Below are 14,941 nucleotides of genomic sequence, written 5' to 3' on the forward strand. Positions count from 1 at the left end.
ACCTTGGTCTGAAACTGAGTAGACACCATTGTACAAAATTCTTGAAGTAACGGAACATCACTCTTATTCTTCATCAAGAACACCCAAGTTAACCAAGTACAATCATCAATAAAAGTAACTTTCGTCGGACCCCACACATCAGAGTGTATCAAATCAAATGGCAAAGTAGCTTTAGAATTACTTACGAGAAAGGAAGCACGATGACTCTTAGCCATGACACATGTTTCATACTTGAACTCTGAATCAATACAAGTGCGAAACAAAGAAGGAAATAGATGCTTCATATAACTGAATGATGGATGTCTCAATTGTCGATGCCACAACCAAATTTGCCACTTTAGCACTTATAACTTGATGATTATTTGAACCGGAAACAACAGTATCCTCCATAGTCAAGATGTACAAACCCCCTATTCTTTTACCATGACCAATTATCTTTTGAGTTGAATGTCTTGAAAATAACAATACGTATGGTAGAAGTGAGCAGAACAATATAAGGTATCAAGAAGTTTTCCTACCGACAAAAGATTGCACCTAACATCAGGAACAAGTAAAGCACGGACCAGTAGTAAGTTTGGAATCAGAGAGATAGTGCCTTCACCCTTCACAGGGGAAGGTGCTTCATTTGCACTAGTAATATACGGATCACGAACATAATCACATAACTTATCAAATACTTTAGGGTCACTAGTCACATGATCAGTGGCCCCAGTATCAATTATCCATTTATTTGTTCCACCAAGATGCATAACAACACTATGATTATATTGAGCAATTGAACAAAATCACGAACAATAAAGGCACAAAATATACGCAGCAGAATGAAAACAATTTATCAAAACACTGCAGCAATCATTGTTTATGATACTGTAGCAACAAACATGATACTGTAGCAACAAACTATTCACGTACTGTAGCAATCACTATTTACGACACTATAGAGGATTACTGTTCACGCACTGTAGCAACGATGTACTGTAGTGCGACACTATTCACTTTTTTTTTTTCAACGAAGGAAATCACGAAAAATGTGGGTACAAAATTAAAGCACACAAGTCACCAAAAGCAAATTGCTCTGATGTCATATTAAACTAAACATGGTAAATACCAAAAATATATATGATAATATTTAGAAATTTCTTATGTATTCATTAATCTCCAAAGTCGAGTATATATAGGAGTTACAATTGGTATTACATATGTACTTCACCAATGTGGGACAACAAACTACTATTTACACTTTAACTAATATATAACTCGCAACAAACTCCTCTCTAATAAACGTGGGATCTACTTATATTGTGGACCTTAACTCTATAATAGAGATGATTTAGATATGATTTACAAAATGTGATCCCTATCATCACTCCTATACATCATGCATGGTGGTGCAGCAAGAGCTTCCGAGAAGTGTTACACCAGCGAGCATAGGAGCCATGGAGGTTGGGCCAATCAGAGGACAAGCAATGTGTGAAGTGGTGGAGCCACAACGACAGCACTTTCTCTTGATCATCTTCGTCTTCCAGCATCTCGATCGTCTCTTCCAATACTCTCTCCAGCTCAGCCCTTTCTCCGATGCTCAAAACCGGGACGTCGGTTCCGTTGCTGGCTCTGCATAGCAATGGCAACCACGACATTAACATTTGCATCTTTGTTTGCTTGTGTTGCTCTTTCTTGATTTCGTCGTCAGCTTCGTCTTTTCCCAATTGTTTGGCATGCTTGAACAACAATGCTGCACGAACACAACAGTTGATTAATTATCACATGCAAAGCGGAATTAATGTTATATATTTTAAATTGAAATTTCGTGACACGCATATATACATTTATGTGAGAACCAAAGAAAAATGATATGCATATCTTGATACTGTAAGTAGAACATACCATATTTCTAAAAAAATAAATACAGTCTAGTTTTACAACTAACAATACGCTTGATAGTCTAGTTTGCAATGGAGTTCCTTATATAGCTAAGTTTGGCCTTGGTATTAGTGATGGTCTAATTTGGTTTGAGGAAACCTACCGACCATGTACAGAACCTTCTTTTCCAAGACTTTTCTTGTAGATGTTCATTAATAACATCGTTTTTCTATTGGAAAAACAATTACACAGGATAAGAATTTACAAGCTTATAGAATTTTGTCTTACAACTTTGAATTCAATCGAATGGAAATAATTTGTAGTTTAATTAATTAAAAATAGGCTTATTTTTAGCTACACATTTGAAACTTGATTTTAATCTCATTTTGACCCCCTGTGACTCAAAAGATGTCCCTTTATTCCCTAAAACTCAAAATCTGCTCCACTTTGCCCCTAGAACTCGATTTTGGACTCGATTTTGCTCCATGAAACTCAAAGGTTGTCATTTTACAATATAAAACTCAGTTTCCGCTCCACAATGCCTTAATTTTGCCGTTTTGTAGAATGTTGACGCATAGTGGATATTTATAATATTTTCTGTTAATTTCATCATTTTATTCTATAGAACTCAATTTTGATATTTTTTTTTTATTGTTCAATATTAACATAGTGGGGATTTATAAACAAATTCATTGGCACATGTGGCTGTTTGGATCAAAACTTGAACTTTGGGCTCAGGAAAGGGGCTGGCCCAAAAGGATGCCTAAAGGAAGAATCGGCCTAAGCCCAGCCAAAGCCCAGAAAACAGAAAAGGGCTTTTCTGACTTGGTGCAGCTCATGAAGACCACTTGCTCACCTACCCAAAAGCCAAGTGGTATAGATTGACCAGCTATACAGCCCATAAAGTACTTTATAATGGCAGAACAAGTAAAAAAGCTGATGAGTCACTGCCTCTCAAGTTGCATTCGGGCAAGGCTGCTGCTACAAGAGGTCAAGTTAAGTTGTCTATAAAAGAAGAAAGAGAAATCAAGACTAAGGACACTCAAACAAACAAACAAATGCAAGCACAAACTCTGCTCAAAGCCAGATTTGCCTTCAAAACGAAGCTGTAGTCAGCCCAAGCCTTCATCCCTCTCGGGACAAGCCTTCACTCAAACCCTTGTAATAGCTCTGCTATCCTGTTCAACCTTGCTGTAGTATCGATTTCTCTTTGTAAACTCCTCTCCTTACCTCTCCCTAAAAGCTCTCAGACCCTTGATAAGCCACAAAGATAGGAACCTGCAAGACGACCAGGCTTGCCCGACAAGGTTAAACCTTGCCCGACCTTCTTTGTTTTTGTCTTTTCATTCATTAGCCTAGCAAGATGTTGTATACTTCCAGTTGTATTCAAGTTATTTCTAGTAAGATGACTATTAAAAGAATCTTTTAGTACTTGGATCCGATTTGAATATATCTTCATTGTTCAAACCAGATCTAAGTTCTAAGCCCTCGGGCATGTAAATTTGATCAGTTGAAAGTCCTTGGCCTCAAGGCATAAAAAAAACCTTATGTGGACTTAACCCATCCACAATAGTCCTTGATAAACAAGAAGTCCGAAGTTACTTGGGGCGCAAGTAATCGACCTACCCCTTAGTTTTATTTCTATTATATTATGATTATCATAGAACGCTTAAGCATGGAATGGATTCTGATAGGAAGCCTCAAAGCCTACACCTAAGGCCCCACAAAGGCACCTATTTGGATTCATTCCATTCCGCGGTCTAGAACGTTTGAGTATAAGAACGAATTCTGATGGGAAGCCTCAAGGCCTACACCTAAGGCCCCACAAAGGCACCTATTTGGGTTCGTTCTATCTCTCAGATTCGGGTAATCAGAAGTATAATAGTTTTAAGGCTCCTGCAATCAATCGAACGAATATTATATGTTTGAGCACTGGTTTAGTTATTGATGGGAAGCCTCAAGGCCTACACCTAAGGCCCCACAAAGGCACCTGTTATAACTAACACGGTTTCTCGGGCATATATATATATATATATATATATACATACAACTAAAACACGACATCCATTTTACATCTGCCATGCTAAAGATGGCAGTGGCACGCTTGAGTACTTAGAAGTTAATCTTGATTGTGAGCCTTAAGGCCTACACCTAAGGCCCCACAAAGGCACCTCTCAAAGTTAACGATGTCCTTCTCTTCCAGCCTTGCCCGACAAGCCGTGCTTGACGAGTCTTGCCCGATAAGCCTTGCCCGACAAAGCTCGACAGCAGCCCTCAACCGGCGCCAACCTCCAGGGGAGCTGTGCGCTCGTCAGCCAGGAAACGTCCCCGACGGAAATTCCTGACGCGAACATAGTTTTGGCACGCCCGGTGGGATACATTTGATCAAAAGATATATGCCAAAATGCCAGAAGATTTGCAAACCACGTTGCTACAGATGTTGCAAAGATTGGAGAAAGCCTCCACAGGCTCCAGAAAAGAAACAGACTTGGTTCCTCCCGAGGGAAAGAGACTTAAAACCAGCCAGCCAGAAGAGTTGGTGGTGGACAAACCTGCAGTTCCCTTCTCAGATGCCTCTATAAATATGATCAGTATGGCATGGGCTGAGAAGGGAAAAGAAAAAATCACAAGGGAAGTGGAGGAAGGAAGACTGGCTAAAAAACCTACAGGAAGGGTAATCAAATCGCCCGAATATCCAAAAGCAGCCATAATCAAGGGGATGGTTATGTGTAGTAAGTGCCAATGCGAGTGTGAGCTCGAAATTCCCCCAGCTGGAATCCTCATTGATCATGAACTGATCAGGAGGAAAGAAGAAGATGAAATGAGAGAAGCCCACGAAAAGATCAAGCAGGCTACAAGAAAAGACACTTCCCAAAGCGTTTTTCAACGATTAGGAGGTGATTCCCAACCCAAAGCTTTATCAGAAGTATTTCGAAACCATGAAGCTTCTGAAGAGGCAGAAGATATGGAGGCCAAAACACGGAGGGATGCAGATCATCCTCAATATGGCCATATGGGGAAGGAAATCAAGAGGATTGATTGGATAACAAATCCAGTCGGAAAAGGAAATCCTACCCACCTCGGGCGAAAATGGTACGTAGTCGGAAAGAATGGACAGCCTACCAAACAAATGGGAGCCTCCATGGTCAGAAGAGTTCAAAGGCAGCACAAAGCCTACATGAATTCCTTGAAGACCCCCGCAACATCTGAAGCCTCCCAAAATAAAAAATTGGAGAAGACATCATCTGGGGGAAGTAGTCAGCTCCGCTGGAGAAGTAAGAAAGAGGTGGAAAAAGCCAGTAGCAGACAGAAGGCGAGGGGAATCACGTGCCGCAGAACCAACACCCTGGGAAGTATAGGATCTTGAGGCGGGCTCAAGAAGATCTAATCATGGTACCAACTCCCGGATGGAACTGTTTCGTCTGAAAGGAGACCGCCTTCTCTGCCATTGGTAGATCATTTTGGTGAAGTTCCAAAGCAAACGCTGTATGCCGGCATGGATCAACAAGAAAGAACACTGGAACCACTACTTCCAGCAGATGCGATGGCTTAGTTGGATGAATTCATGGACCAGATTGGGGGCAAGAAAGAAGATCTGCCCGAGCCTAGTAATTTTCATATCAACATGGCGTATGTATTATCCGCCATGTTTGGTACCAGACCTGATCAGCCCGCTACTATGGAGGGTGATTACTTGACAACTGAGCCAATGATGGCACATGTCAATGTGGAGGTAGTTGAAGAAGGAGAGTCGGGCAAGGCTGAATCCACTGAAGTGTCCAAAGATGGTCCTTTCAGGATTTATACAGACGAAATGGTGTTTAGCTGCCCGAACATCTCGTTGGCCAATCATCTGAAGCCCATATATGTTGCTGCTCATTTGGAAGGGGTGCCCTTCAAAAGAATTTTAATTGATGGAGGGGCAGCTGTTAATGTGTTACCATCCAAGCAAATGAGGAAAATGGGAAGAGGCACGGAGGATCTTATTCCTACAGACCTCACGGTCTCTAGCTTCTCGGGCGCTATCACCAAAACTCATGGGATATTGCCTTTAGAAGTGGATTTGGGATCTAAACAGATCATGTTGGCATTCTTTGTGGTGGACTGCACCTCCACTTATGGAGCCTTACTCGGAAGAGATTGGATCCATCAAAGTCTAGCCATACCCTCAACTCTTCATCAACAAGTGGCTGTTTATCATGAAGCGGGCACAGAATGACCAGGCTTTTGGGAGATGGTAGAGGCCGAATCACGGCCATTTCTCCCCACAGCTAATGTTGCGGAAGCAAGTTTCTACAACCCCAACGTAGGAATCTTGAAGTGTTCAGGAGCTGATGAGAACGGCCGCCCTACCAAGGTGACGGCCCAAAAGCTTTTGGAACAAGGAATGCTCCTTACTAGATAGGAGTGGGATAGACCTTGTATCCTCCCAAATCCCCTACACCATCAATGACTGAACAAAAGAAGAAAGATCAGGTAATGGCAGTCAGATCCCTGATTAAAAGACTGTTGGTATATGGGAAGAGAATAAGGCAAGAAAGGGAGCTTTTGGACAAAGAAGAGCAGGAATGGTAAGTGGGAACTTCAACCAGCCAGCACGAAAGCAAGGAGGAATCTTGCAGAGAAGAATTGGAAAGGGCCATTCAAATGGCCAAGTGCATTTATAACCTAGATGGGCCAGACGACTTGCCCGAGAGCCCGGAGCTAGTCGAATTTTTGTGTGCAGAACCAGATAAGCCATCACCAGAAGTCCAAGATCCTCTGGAAGTTATTGATCTAGGGACAGAGGAGGATCCAAGACCAATACAAATTAGTGGTTTATTGGGGGTTGATGATCGGGCAAAGATTATCTGCCTTTTGCAAGAATTCAAATACTGTTTTGTTTGGCATTATACTAAGATGCCAGGTTTAGATTCAGCCTTGGTGGAACATAGAATGTCCATCAAGGAGGGATATAAACCTGTTAAGCAAGCACTACGAAGGATGTCAAAGAAGATAGAAGAAAAGGTCAAAGAAGAGATTGAAAGGCTAGTAAAAGCTGGCTTTATCAGACCAGCCAAATATGTGGAGTGGTTGGCCAACATTGTACCCGTTTTAAAAGCTGTAACAAAAGCAGTACGATGTTGTGTGGATTACAGAAATATTAATAGCGCTACACCAAAAAATGAGTATCCCATGCCCATGGCCGATTTATCCATAGATGCAGTAGCAAAACATAAAGTCTTATCTTTTATGGATGGGAATGCCGGGTATAATCAGATAAAGATGGCTCCAGAAGATATACACAAAACAGCTTTTAGGTGTCCCGGTCATGTGGGGGCATATGAATATCTGGTCATGCCATTCGGGCTCAAGAATGCTGGTGCAACTTACCAAAGGGCAATGAATGCCATCTTTCACGATCTGATTGGCCAGAACATGGAGGTATACATCGATGACATAGTGGTGAAGTCTAAGACAGAATAGCAGCATCTGGAAGACCTCAGATAAGCATTAGCAAGGATGAGGATCCACAAATTAAAGATGAATCCAAAGAAGTGCACGTTTGGAGTAAGAGCATGCAACTTCTTGGGATTCCTGGTGCATCAAAGAGGTGTAGAAGTGGACAAGAACAAATCTCAGGCAATAATGGAGTCACCTTCACCCACCAACAAGGTGCAACTCCAGAGGCTACTGGGCAAAATTAACTTCTTGAGGAGATTCATTATTAATTTAGCAGGCAAGATCCAGCCGCTGACTCCTTTACTAAGATTGAAAGATAAAGAAAACTTCGAGTGGGGACCACCACACCAACAGGCCTTTGACAGCATCAAGGCCTATTTGACTTCTCCACCAGTGTTGGTGCCACCTCAAAGGGGAAAACCCTTGAAGCTGTATATTTCTGCCTCAGAAAAGTCAATCGAGAGTTTCCTAGCCCAAAATAATGAAGGCGGGAAGGAGCAGGCAGTGTACTACCTCAGTAGAATTCTGACTAAGGTAGAAACAAGATATTCCCTTGTAGAGAGATTATGCTTGGCTCTATATTTCATTGCCAGTAAGCGAAGGCATTACATGTTACCTTGTCACGTGCACATCATCGCCAAGACAAATGTGATAAAGTACATGTTGTCAAAGCCAATGCTAACAGGAAGGATTGGGAAATGGATTCTAGCATTATCAGAATTCAGTTTTTAGTATGTACCCCAAAAGGCAGTCAAAGGCCAAGCAATTGCTGACTTCCTGGCCGAGCATCAAGAATCTCAAAGTGAGGTAATCAATATCCCAGGAAGCCTGGAGGTCACTAGCATTTGGATCTCGCCAAGAAAAGATATCTCGGGCAAAGAAGATTGGGTCCAGCAAGAGATAAGAATAGTGACTGGTCTCTGGATCACTCCTTGGAAGCTGTATTTTGATGGATCTCACACTCAGAAGGCTTCAGGAGCAGGGATTGTGATTGTAAACCCTCAAGGGGTTTATCATTATTACTCATTTCTCCTGGACTACCAAGGAAATACTAATAATTGGGCAGAGTATGAGGCCTTAATAATTGGTCTGGAAATCTTGATGGATCTGGGGGCAGCAGAGGTAGAGGTCTTTGGGGATTCAGAGTTGGTAATAAACCAGTTAAATGGGGAGTTCAAGTGCAGACATATTACCATGGCGGGGTATTACTTAGCGGCCAACGAGATGGCACAACTAGCCTCAGAAGTGCCAATACAGGAGAGAATATATGGGGTAGATGTCGAGATCCAAAGAAGAAACCTTCCTTTGATCTTAGAAAAGGGATTCAGTCTAGATATAATGGTACTAGAAGCCAAGATAGAAGATTGGAGGTCACCTATCATTCATCATTTGAAGGATCCCTCTTCGCCTACAAGCAAGAAGGATAGACAGCAAGCAACCAAGTATGTCTTATGGGCGAAGAACTTGCTAAGGAAAACTCCAGATGGGTTACTGTTGAAATGCTTGGGCCAAGAAGAATCCATGAGAGTAATGGCCGAAGTACATGAAGGAGTATGTGGAGCACATCAGGCTGGAACGAAGATGAGATGGTTACTTAGAAGGTATGGTTATTTCTGGCCCGACATGGAAAAAGATTGCAAGTCTTATGCCCGAGGTTGTGAAGAATGTCAAAGGCATGGACCTCTCCAGCATGTGCCCTCGGTACCTTTAAATTCAGTAGTCAAGCCTTGGCCCTTCAGAGGATGGGCGATGGACTTCATCGGGCAAATCTATCCAGCTTCTAGTAAAGGGCATACTTTCATAATTGTAGCAACGGATTATTTCACCAAGTGGGTGGAAGCATCAACAGTAAAGTCCACAACTTCAGCCGCAGTCAAGAATTTTATCGAGACCAAGATTCTGCACAGATATGGGGTGCCCGAAACTATAGTAACGGATCGTGGGCCATCTTTTATTTCAAAAGAAGTTGAGGAGTTTGCAAGCAAGTACAAAATAAAGATGATCCAGTCCAGTCCGTACTACCCTCAATCAAATGGCCAGGCAGAAGCCAGCAACAAGATCCTGGTCAACATTATCAAAAGAATGGTGATAAATAGTCCAGAAAAGTGGCATGAAAATCTGGGAAACACTTTGTGGGCATACAGAACTTCCAAGAGGGCAGGAACAGGGACAACTCCTTATGCTTTAACTTTCGGGCAAGATGCAGTGCTCCCCGTGGAGATCAATGTAAGTTCTGTCAAAATTCAAAATCAATTTGGGTTACATAGTGAATAGTACATCAAAGCCATGTGTCAAGGAATTGAAGACTTGGATGTAGCCCGAATTGAAGCTTTGAACCAGATTCAAGAAGGAAAGCAAGCCGTTGCCCGAGCTTATAACAAAAAGGTAAAGATGAAGTCTTTCAAGGAAGGGGATTTAGTCTGGAAGACAGTCCTCCCTCTAGGAGCTCAGCTCAGGGGCTTTGGAAAATGGAGCCCGACATGGGAAGGTCCTTTCATTATTAGTCGCGTTTTGGATAGAGGAGGATACTACTTGGCGGACCTTGAAGGAAACAGGCAGAAACATCCCATTAATGTTAAATTCTTAAAGAAATATTGTCCTACGTTGTGGGATGTTAGAGATTGTTATATTGAAGAGGATGCAAGGTAAAGCAAGCTTCGGGATATCAATGTGCAGTGTATATTTATCAATCATTCAAGAAGACGGAAAGACAAGAGTTGCTGAAATAATGTATATTTCATTTCGACAAATTGGTGAAATTTACAAAAGATTCAAAGTCGACATATTACAATCAATTATCCTTCTGGATGCAATGATATCTTCAGTTGATTTTCCGATGTCTTCATGGATGGAACCCGATCAGGTGATCGGGTTGTGCGGCCAAGACACGCCTGGTAGAGGATCCTCAATCAAGACTATCACCGTATGTGATGATAAAGCCCGACTTATCACGGTAGCAAGCAGGAAAGCAAGCCTTCATGAGGAAACCGCCTGACCAAGGGTGTTGGAGATAGCAGGGTGTTCGACCAAAGGTGTTGGAGATAGCGATTATTTGATGAAAACTCTTTTTCTCACAGAAAGGGAATTTTAGGAAACTCCACTTAAAATATGAAGAACTCATTCCACAGTTTTGGGAGGAAACTCAGAAAGAAGAAATACTTGGGGAGAATGAAAGTTGAGTTCGAGGATGGTTTGTTGAGAGAGATGACATTTATAAAGAATACTAGAGAGTAGTTCAAGGGTTGTGAGAAGATCAAGAGACTCCGGGTGCCATTAATTTCATCTAGAAGACACAAGTTCCAAGGGCAAAGGTGCAACCGCATGCAGCTGTTCAATCAATATTGGCGCCTGGAATTCCAGGCTAAATATCAATTGAAGGGGGCACTGTTTGGATCAAAACTTAAACTTTGGGCTCAGGAAAGGGGCTATCCCAAAAGGATGCCTAAAGGAAGAATCGGCCTAAGCCCAGCCAAAGCCCAGAAAACATAAAAGGGTTTTTCTGACTTGGTGCAGCTCATGAAGACCACTTGCTCACCTACCCAAAGGCCAAGTGGTATAGACTGACCAGCTATACAGCCCATAAAGTACTTTATAATGGCAGAACAAGTAAAAAAGCTGATGAGTCACTGCCTCTCAAGTTGCATTCGGGCAAGGCTGCTGCTACAAGAGGCCAAGCTGAGTTGTCTATAAAAGAAGAAAGAGAAATCAGGATTAAGGACACTCAAACAAACAAACAAATGCAAGCACAAACTCTGCTCAAAGCCAGATTTGCCTTCAAAACGAAACTGTAGTCAGCCCAAGCCTTCATCCCTCTCGGGACAAGCCTTCACTCAAACCCTTGTAATAGCTCTGCTACCCTGTTCAACCTTGCTGTAGTATCGATTTCTCTTTGTAAACTCCTCTCCTTACCTCTCCCTAAAAGCTCTCAGACCCTTGATAAGCCACAAAGATAGGAACCTGCAAGACGACCAGGCTTGCCCGACAAGGTTAAACCTTGCCCGACCTTCTTTGTTTTTGTCTTTTCATTCATTAGCCTAGCAAGATGTTGTATACTTCCAGTTGTATTCAAGTTATTTCTAGTAAGATAACTATTAAAAGAATCTCTTAGTACTTGGATTCGATTTGAATATATCTTCATTGTTCAAACCAGGTCTAAGTTCTAAGCCCTCGGGCATGTAAATTTGATCAGTTGAAAGTCCTTGGCCTCAAGGCATAAAAAAGAACCTTATGTGGACTTAACCCATCCACGATAGTCCTTGATAAACAAGAAGTCCGAAGTTACTTGGGGCGCAAGTAATCGACCTACCCCTTAGTTTTATTTCTATTATATTATGATTATCATAGAACGCTTAAGCATGGAATGGATTCTGATAGAAAGCCTCAAGGCCTACACCTAAGGCCCCACAAAGGCACCTATTTGGATTCATTCCATTCCGCGGTCTAGAACGTTTGAGTATAAGAACGAATTCTGATGGGAAGCCTCAAGGCCTACACCTAAGGCCCCACAAAGGAACCTATTTGGGTTCGTTCTATCTCTCAGATTCGGGTAATCAGAAGTATAATAGTTGTAAGGCTCCTGCAATCAATCGAACGAATATTATATGTTTGAGCACTGGTTTAGTTATTGATGGGAAGCCTCAAGGCCTACACCTAAGGCCCCACAAAGGCACCTGTTATAACTAACACGGTTTCTCGGGCATATATATATATATATATATATACAACTAAAACGCGACATCCATTTTACATCTGCCATGCTAAAGATGGCAGTGGCACGCCTGAGTACTTAGAAGTTAATCTTGATTGTGAGCCTCAAGGCCTACACCTAAGGCCCCACAAAGGCACCTCTCAAAGTTAACGTTGTCCTTCTCTTCCAGCCTTGCCCGACAAGCCGTGCCTGACGAGTCTTGCCCGATAAGCCTTGCCCGACAAAGCCCGACAGTGAAGCAGAAGCCCGATAACAGCCCTCAACCGGCGCCAACCTCCCGGGGAGCTGTGCACTCGTCGACCAGGAAACGTCCCCGACGGAAATTCCTGACGCGAACAGTGGCATTGTCTTATTGAGTGGTGGGTTCGACATATCTTTTAGGGAAACTTTTTAGTTCATGGAGAAGAGAGAGTCTTGGAACAGATTTTGAGTTTTAGAAGGTAAAGTTGTGAAATTTGAGTTACAAGGGGCAAAGTGAGATTAACCAAAGAACGTAATTAAAAATAAGTTTTAAGAACATTCACCGTTACACTCAAAGTCTAATTCACTTACCTTAACTCAAAAACAATGTCGTTTTGGTTTATAATTAGCAATAAATTAATATTAAAAAAATGTTTTCTTCACAAATTGAAAAGTCAAATAATGGGAGCCATGCATGCATAATTATCTTTGTCATGAAGTTTCCAGCTACCACACCTAAATTAGATGCTATCTCAACAACCAATAACGACAAATATAAAGCATGAAGAAGAGATATCCAAAAATTTAGTGCCGTCACGCCAGCAGAAAACCATGAAAAGAAAATATTAATAGTCAAGGGAATATTAAACCATGCCTAGGAATATATCATCCCTATACATGACATATTCGTAGAGATTTATATGGTATATCGGTCCATTCAATTTTGTCCAAAGTGTTATCCTTATTTTCTTCAATTCTGTATTGCTCTTTTTTTTTCTTTGTTTGGTTGAAAAATGGGCTAAAAACAAAAGTCCAAACAAAACTAATCAAATAAATTTAGCCCAAAACATCCAAGTCGATTTTTACGAACAAAATTAAGTGAACATGGAGGAAGATTATTAAAGTAAAAATTGTCTAAATCTAAATCAAAACTACAGTTCGCTAAACTATTCGTCACAAAATGTGCTGTAATGAGTGATGCTCTTTATTCTTGAATGTAAAAACTTCAATAAGGCACTGCTAGAGTTTTTAGTGCTAGATTTAATTTCTACGATTATTTAATTTTTTTTTAATTTTTATCTGAGTCTTTTTTATTTTCAATTTCTTTATTCATTTTCATATAATGCTATGTACTTTGAGAATTCGTCAATTTGGTTAAAAATTAAGAGATAAATAAATAAGAACTTACCCGAAACCTTGACCAAGGATGCTTGTAAGCGCGGCTCAACGGAAAGAGAGAGCCAAGCCAAATTAAAGGAGGCAGCCCATCTCCGCACTGCTTCATCAGCCAAGTCACAAGCTGCCAGCTTCTCAGCCAACCAAAGCACCTCAGCCGCCAGTTTCTCTGCCGAGCTCCTCGTCCCGCTCGCCCTCGTCCCCCTTATCCACGCCACGTCCCATATCGATCGAACCACCCGTAGGACCGGGCTCCACCGGTTCTCCGCCGGCCGAGCGTTCCCCAACAAATCGACGCCATCACCCCCACGCACTTCTCCTTGTTGTTCGAGAATGGTGGCGGCTTCAAGCTGGCTCAGAGTGGTGGAAAAAGCCGCGGATAGAACCGTACGGTTGACTTGACGTAAAGCCTCTACGCCCTCTTTGTGGTTGTCGTCGATGAGGTTCTCCGCTAAAGAGCGAACAACTTGGTACTTCCTGGAGTTTACGGGGATGTCGTTGACGAGGGACAAGAGCTGCGAAAGTGCTCGAGCGATAGCGGAGTCGCCGCCGCCAGTAATAGTAGCACCGCCGCCGCATGAGGAGAGCGTATAATCATAATGATCACTAGTGTGATCACTAGCATTCTTGTTGGGAGGCTTGTAGGGTTGGTTATTGTTAGGGTTTAGAGGAGGAAGAAAACGGAGGAGGAAGAGGAAGGAAGTGACGAAAGTATAGCGAAGGAGTTGGAGGAGTTTGGATTTCTCAGACAAGTTTAGGAAGGATTTGTCTGCGAAGATAAAGAGGGAGGCTATGAGGTTGCGGAGAAGCAAAGGAGATATGGTAGTTGGAGACCAGCCTTCCATCATCACCATCCTCCTATGTGAAATCAAATAGTTTAATTCCTTTTGTGTCCTAATTACGGGTTTTTTTTTTTTTTTTTCTTTTCTTCTGTTTGGTGAGAAAGTTATTGATTTTGGTTACTTGCGTGAATATATATGAGTAAGATAAGGTGTGTGATGCAAACTTAAGAGGAGAAAATGACTTAGGATATCGAGTACTGGAGGGATTGAATGCGTGCTGGTCCGTGATCCGGCCAGTTGTTTGGACCATGACTTCGTGATCATGACCGCATTTTGTTTTGTTTTGTTCCGCGGTTGTGTTGCTTTCCTGTGTACGTTCTCGTCGTCGTAAGGAACGTCAAATGTTGCACCTATGCCAAATTGCCAATTATTAATCTCTTTGCGTGCCGTACACACTAGTAAAAAAAACAGGTTACGCGACGACATTTTGCGTGACGAACAAAAATTAGACGCACAAGCCGCACTTGCGCGACAAAAGTAAACTTCGTCGCGTAAAATAGAAAAAATAAATAAAATAAACTTGCGGGACAAATATTTTTTCTTGTCGCTTAAAGTTAGCAAGAAAACGCGGGTAATTTAATTTGGTGGAAAAAACTTGCGCGACGAAATGTTACTTTTGCGCGACAAATATTCGTCGCACAAGTTCCACCAACTTTTCACTTTCCAATACATATAAATCAGGTAAATTTGAGGCTATTTAATGTAGATGTTTGCGCGACAAAGAGTTCGTCGC

The 14,941-nt window shown here is 41.9% G+C and overlaps 1 protein-coding gene across 1 annotated transcript; it reads right to left on the reverse strand.

The window, feature by feature from the left end:
* Nucleotides 1-1,128: 1,128 nt before the first annotated feature.
* On the reverse strand, nucleotides 1,129-14,319 carry LOC126623937 (uncharacterized). The gene is made up of 2 exons (XM_050292912.1): nucleotides 13,380-14,319; nucleotides 1,129-1,732 (listed from the first exon to the last, which is right to left on the reverse strand). Exons 1-2 carry the CDS (start codon nucleotides 14,218-14,220, stop codon nucleotides 1,377-1,379), a joined length of 1,197 nt encoding a protein of 398 aa, XP_050148869.1. The 5' UTR covers nucleotides 14,221-14,319; the 3' UTR covers nucleotides 1,129-1,376.
* Between the last annotated feature and the right edge of the window lie 622 nt (nucleotides 14,320-14,941).

The sequence above is a fragment of the Malus sylvestris genome, chromosome 5 (genome assembly GCF_916048215.2).
Source record: "Malus sylvestris chromosome 5, drMalSylv7.2, whole genome shotgun sequence".
Classification (NCBI taxonomy): Eukaryota; Viridiplantae; Streptophyta; class Magnoliopsida; order Rosales; family Rosaceae; genus Malus; species Malus sylvestris.

What these genes read in the sequence shown, in the direction of transcription:
- LOC126623937 (XM_050292912.1), bottom strand. Translation starts at nt 14,220, where the DNA reads ATGGTGATGATGGAAGGCTGGTCTCCAACTACCATATCTCCTTTGCTT. An exon ending in ATCCTTGGTCAAGGTTTCGG is followed by an intron (nt 1,733 to 13,379) that starts GTAAGTTCTTAT and finishes GTGTTCGTGCAG; the next exon opens with CATTGTTGTTCAAGCATGCC.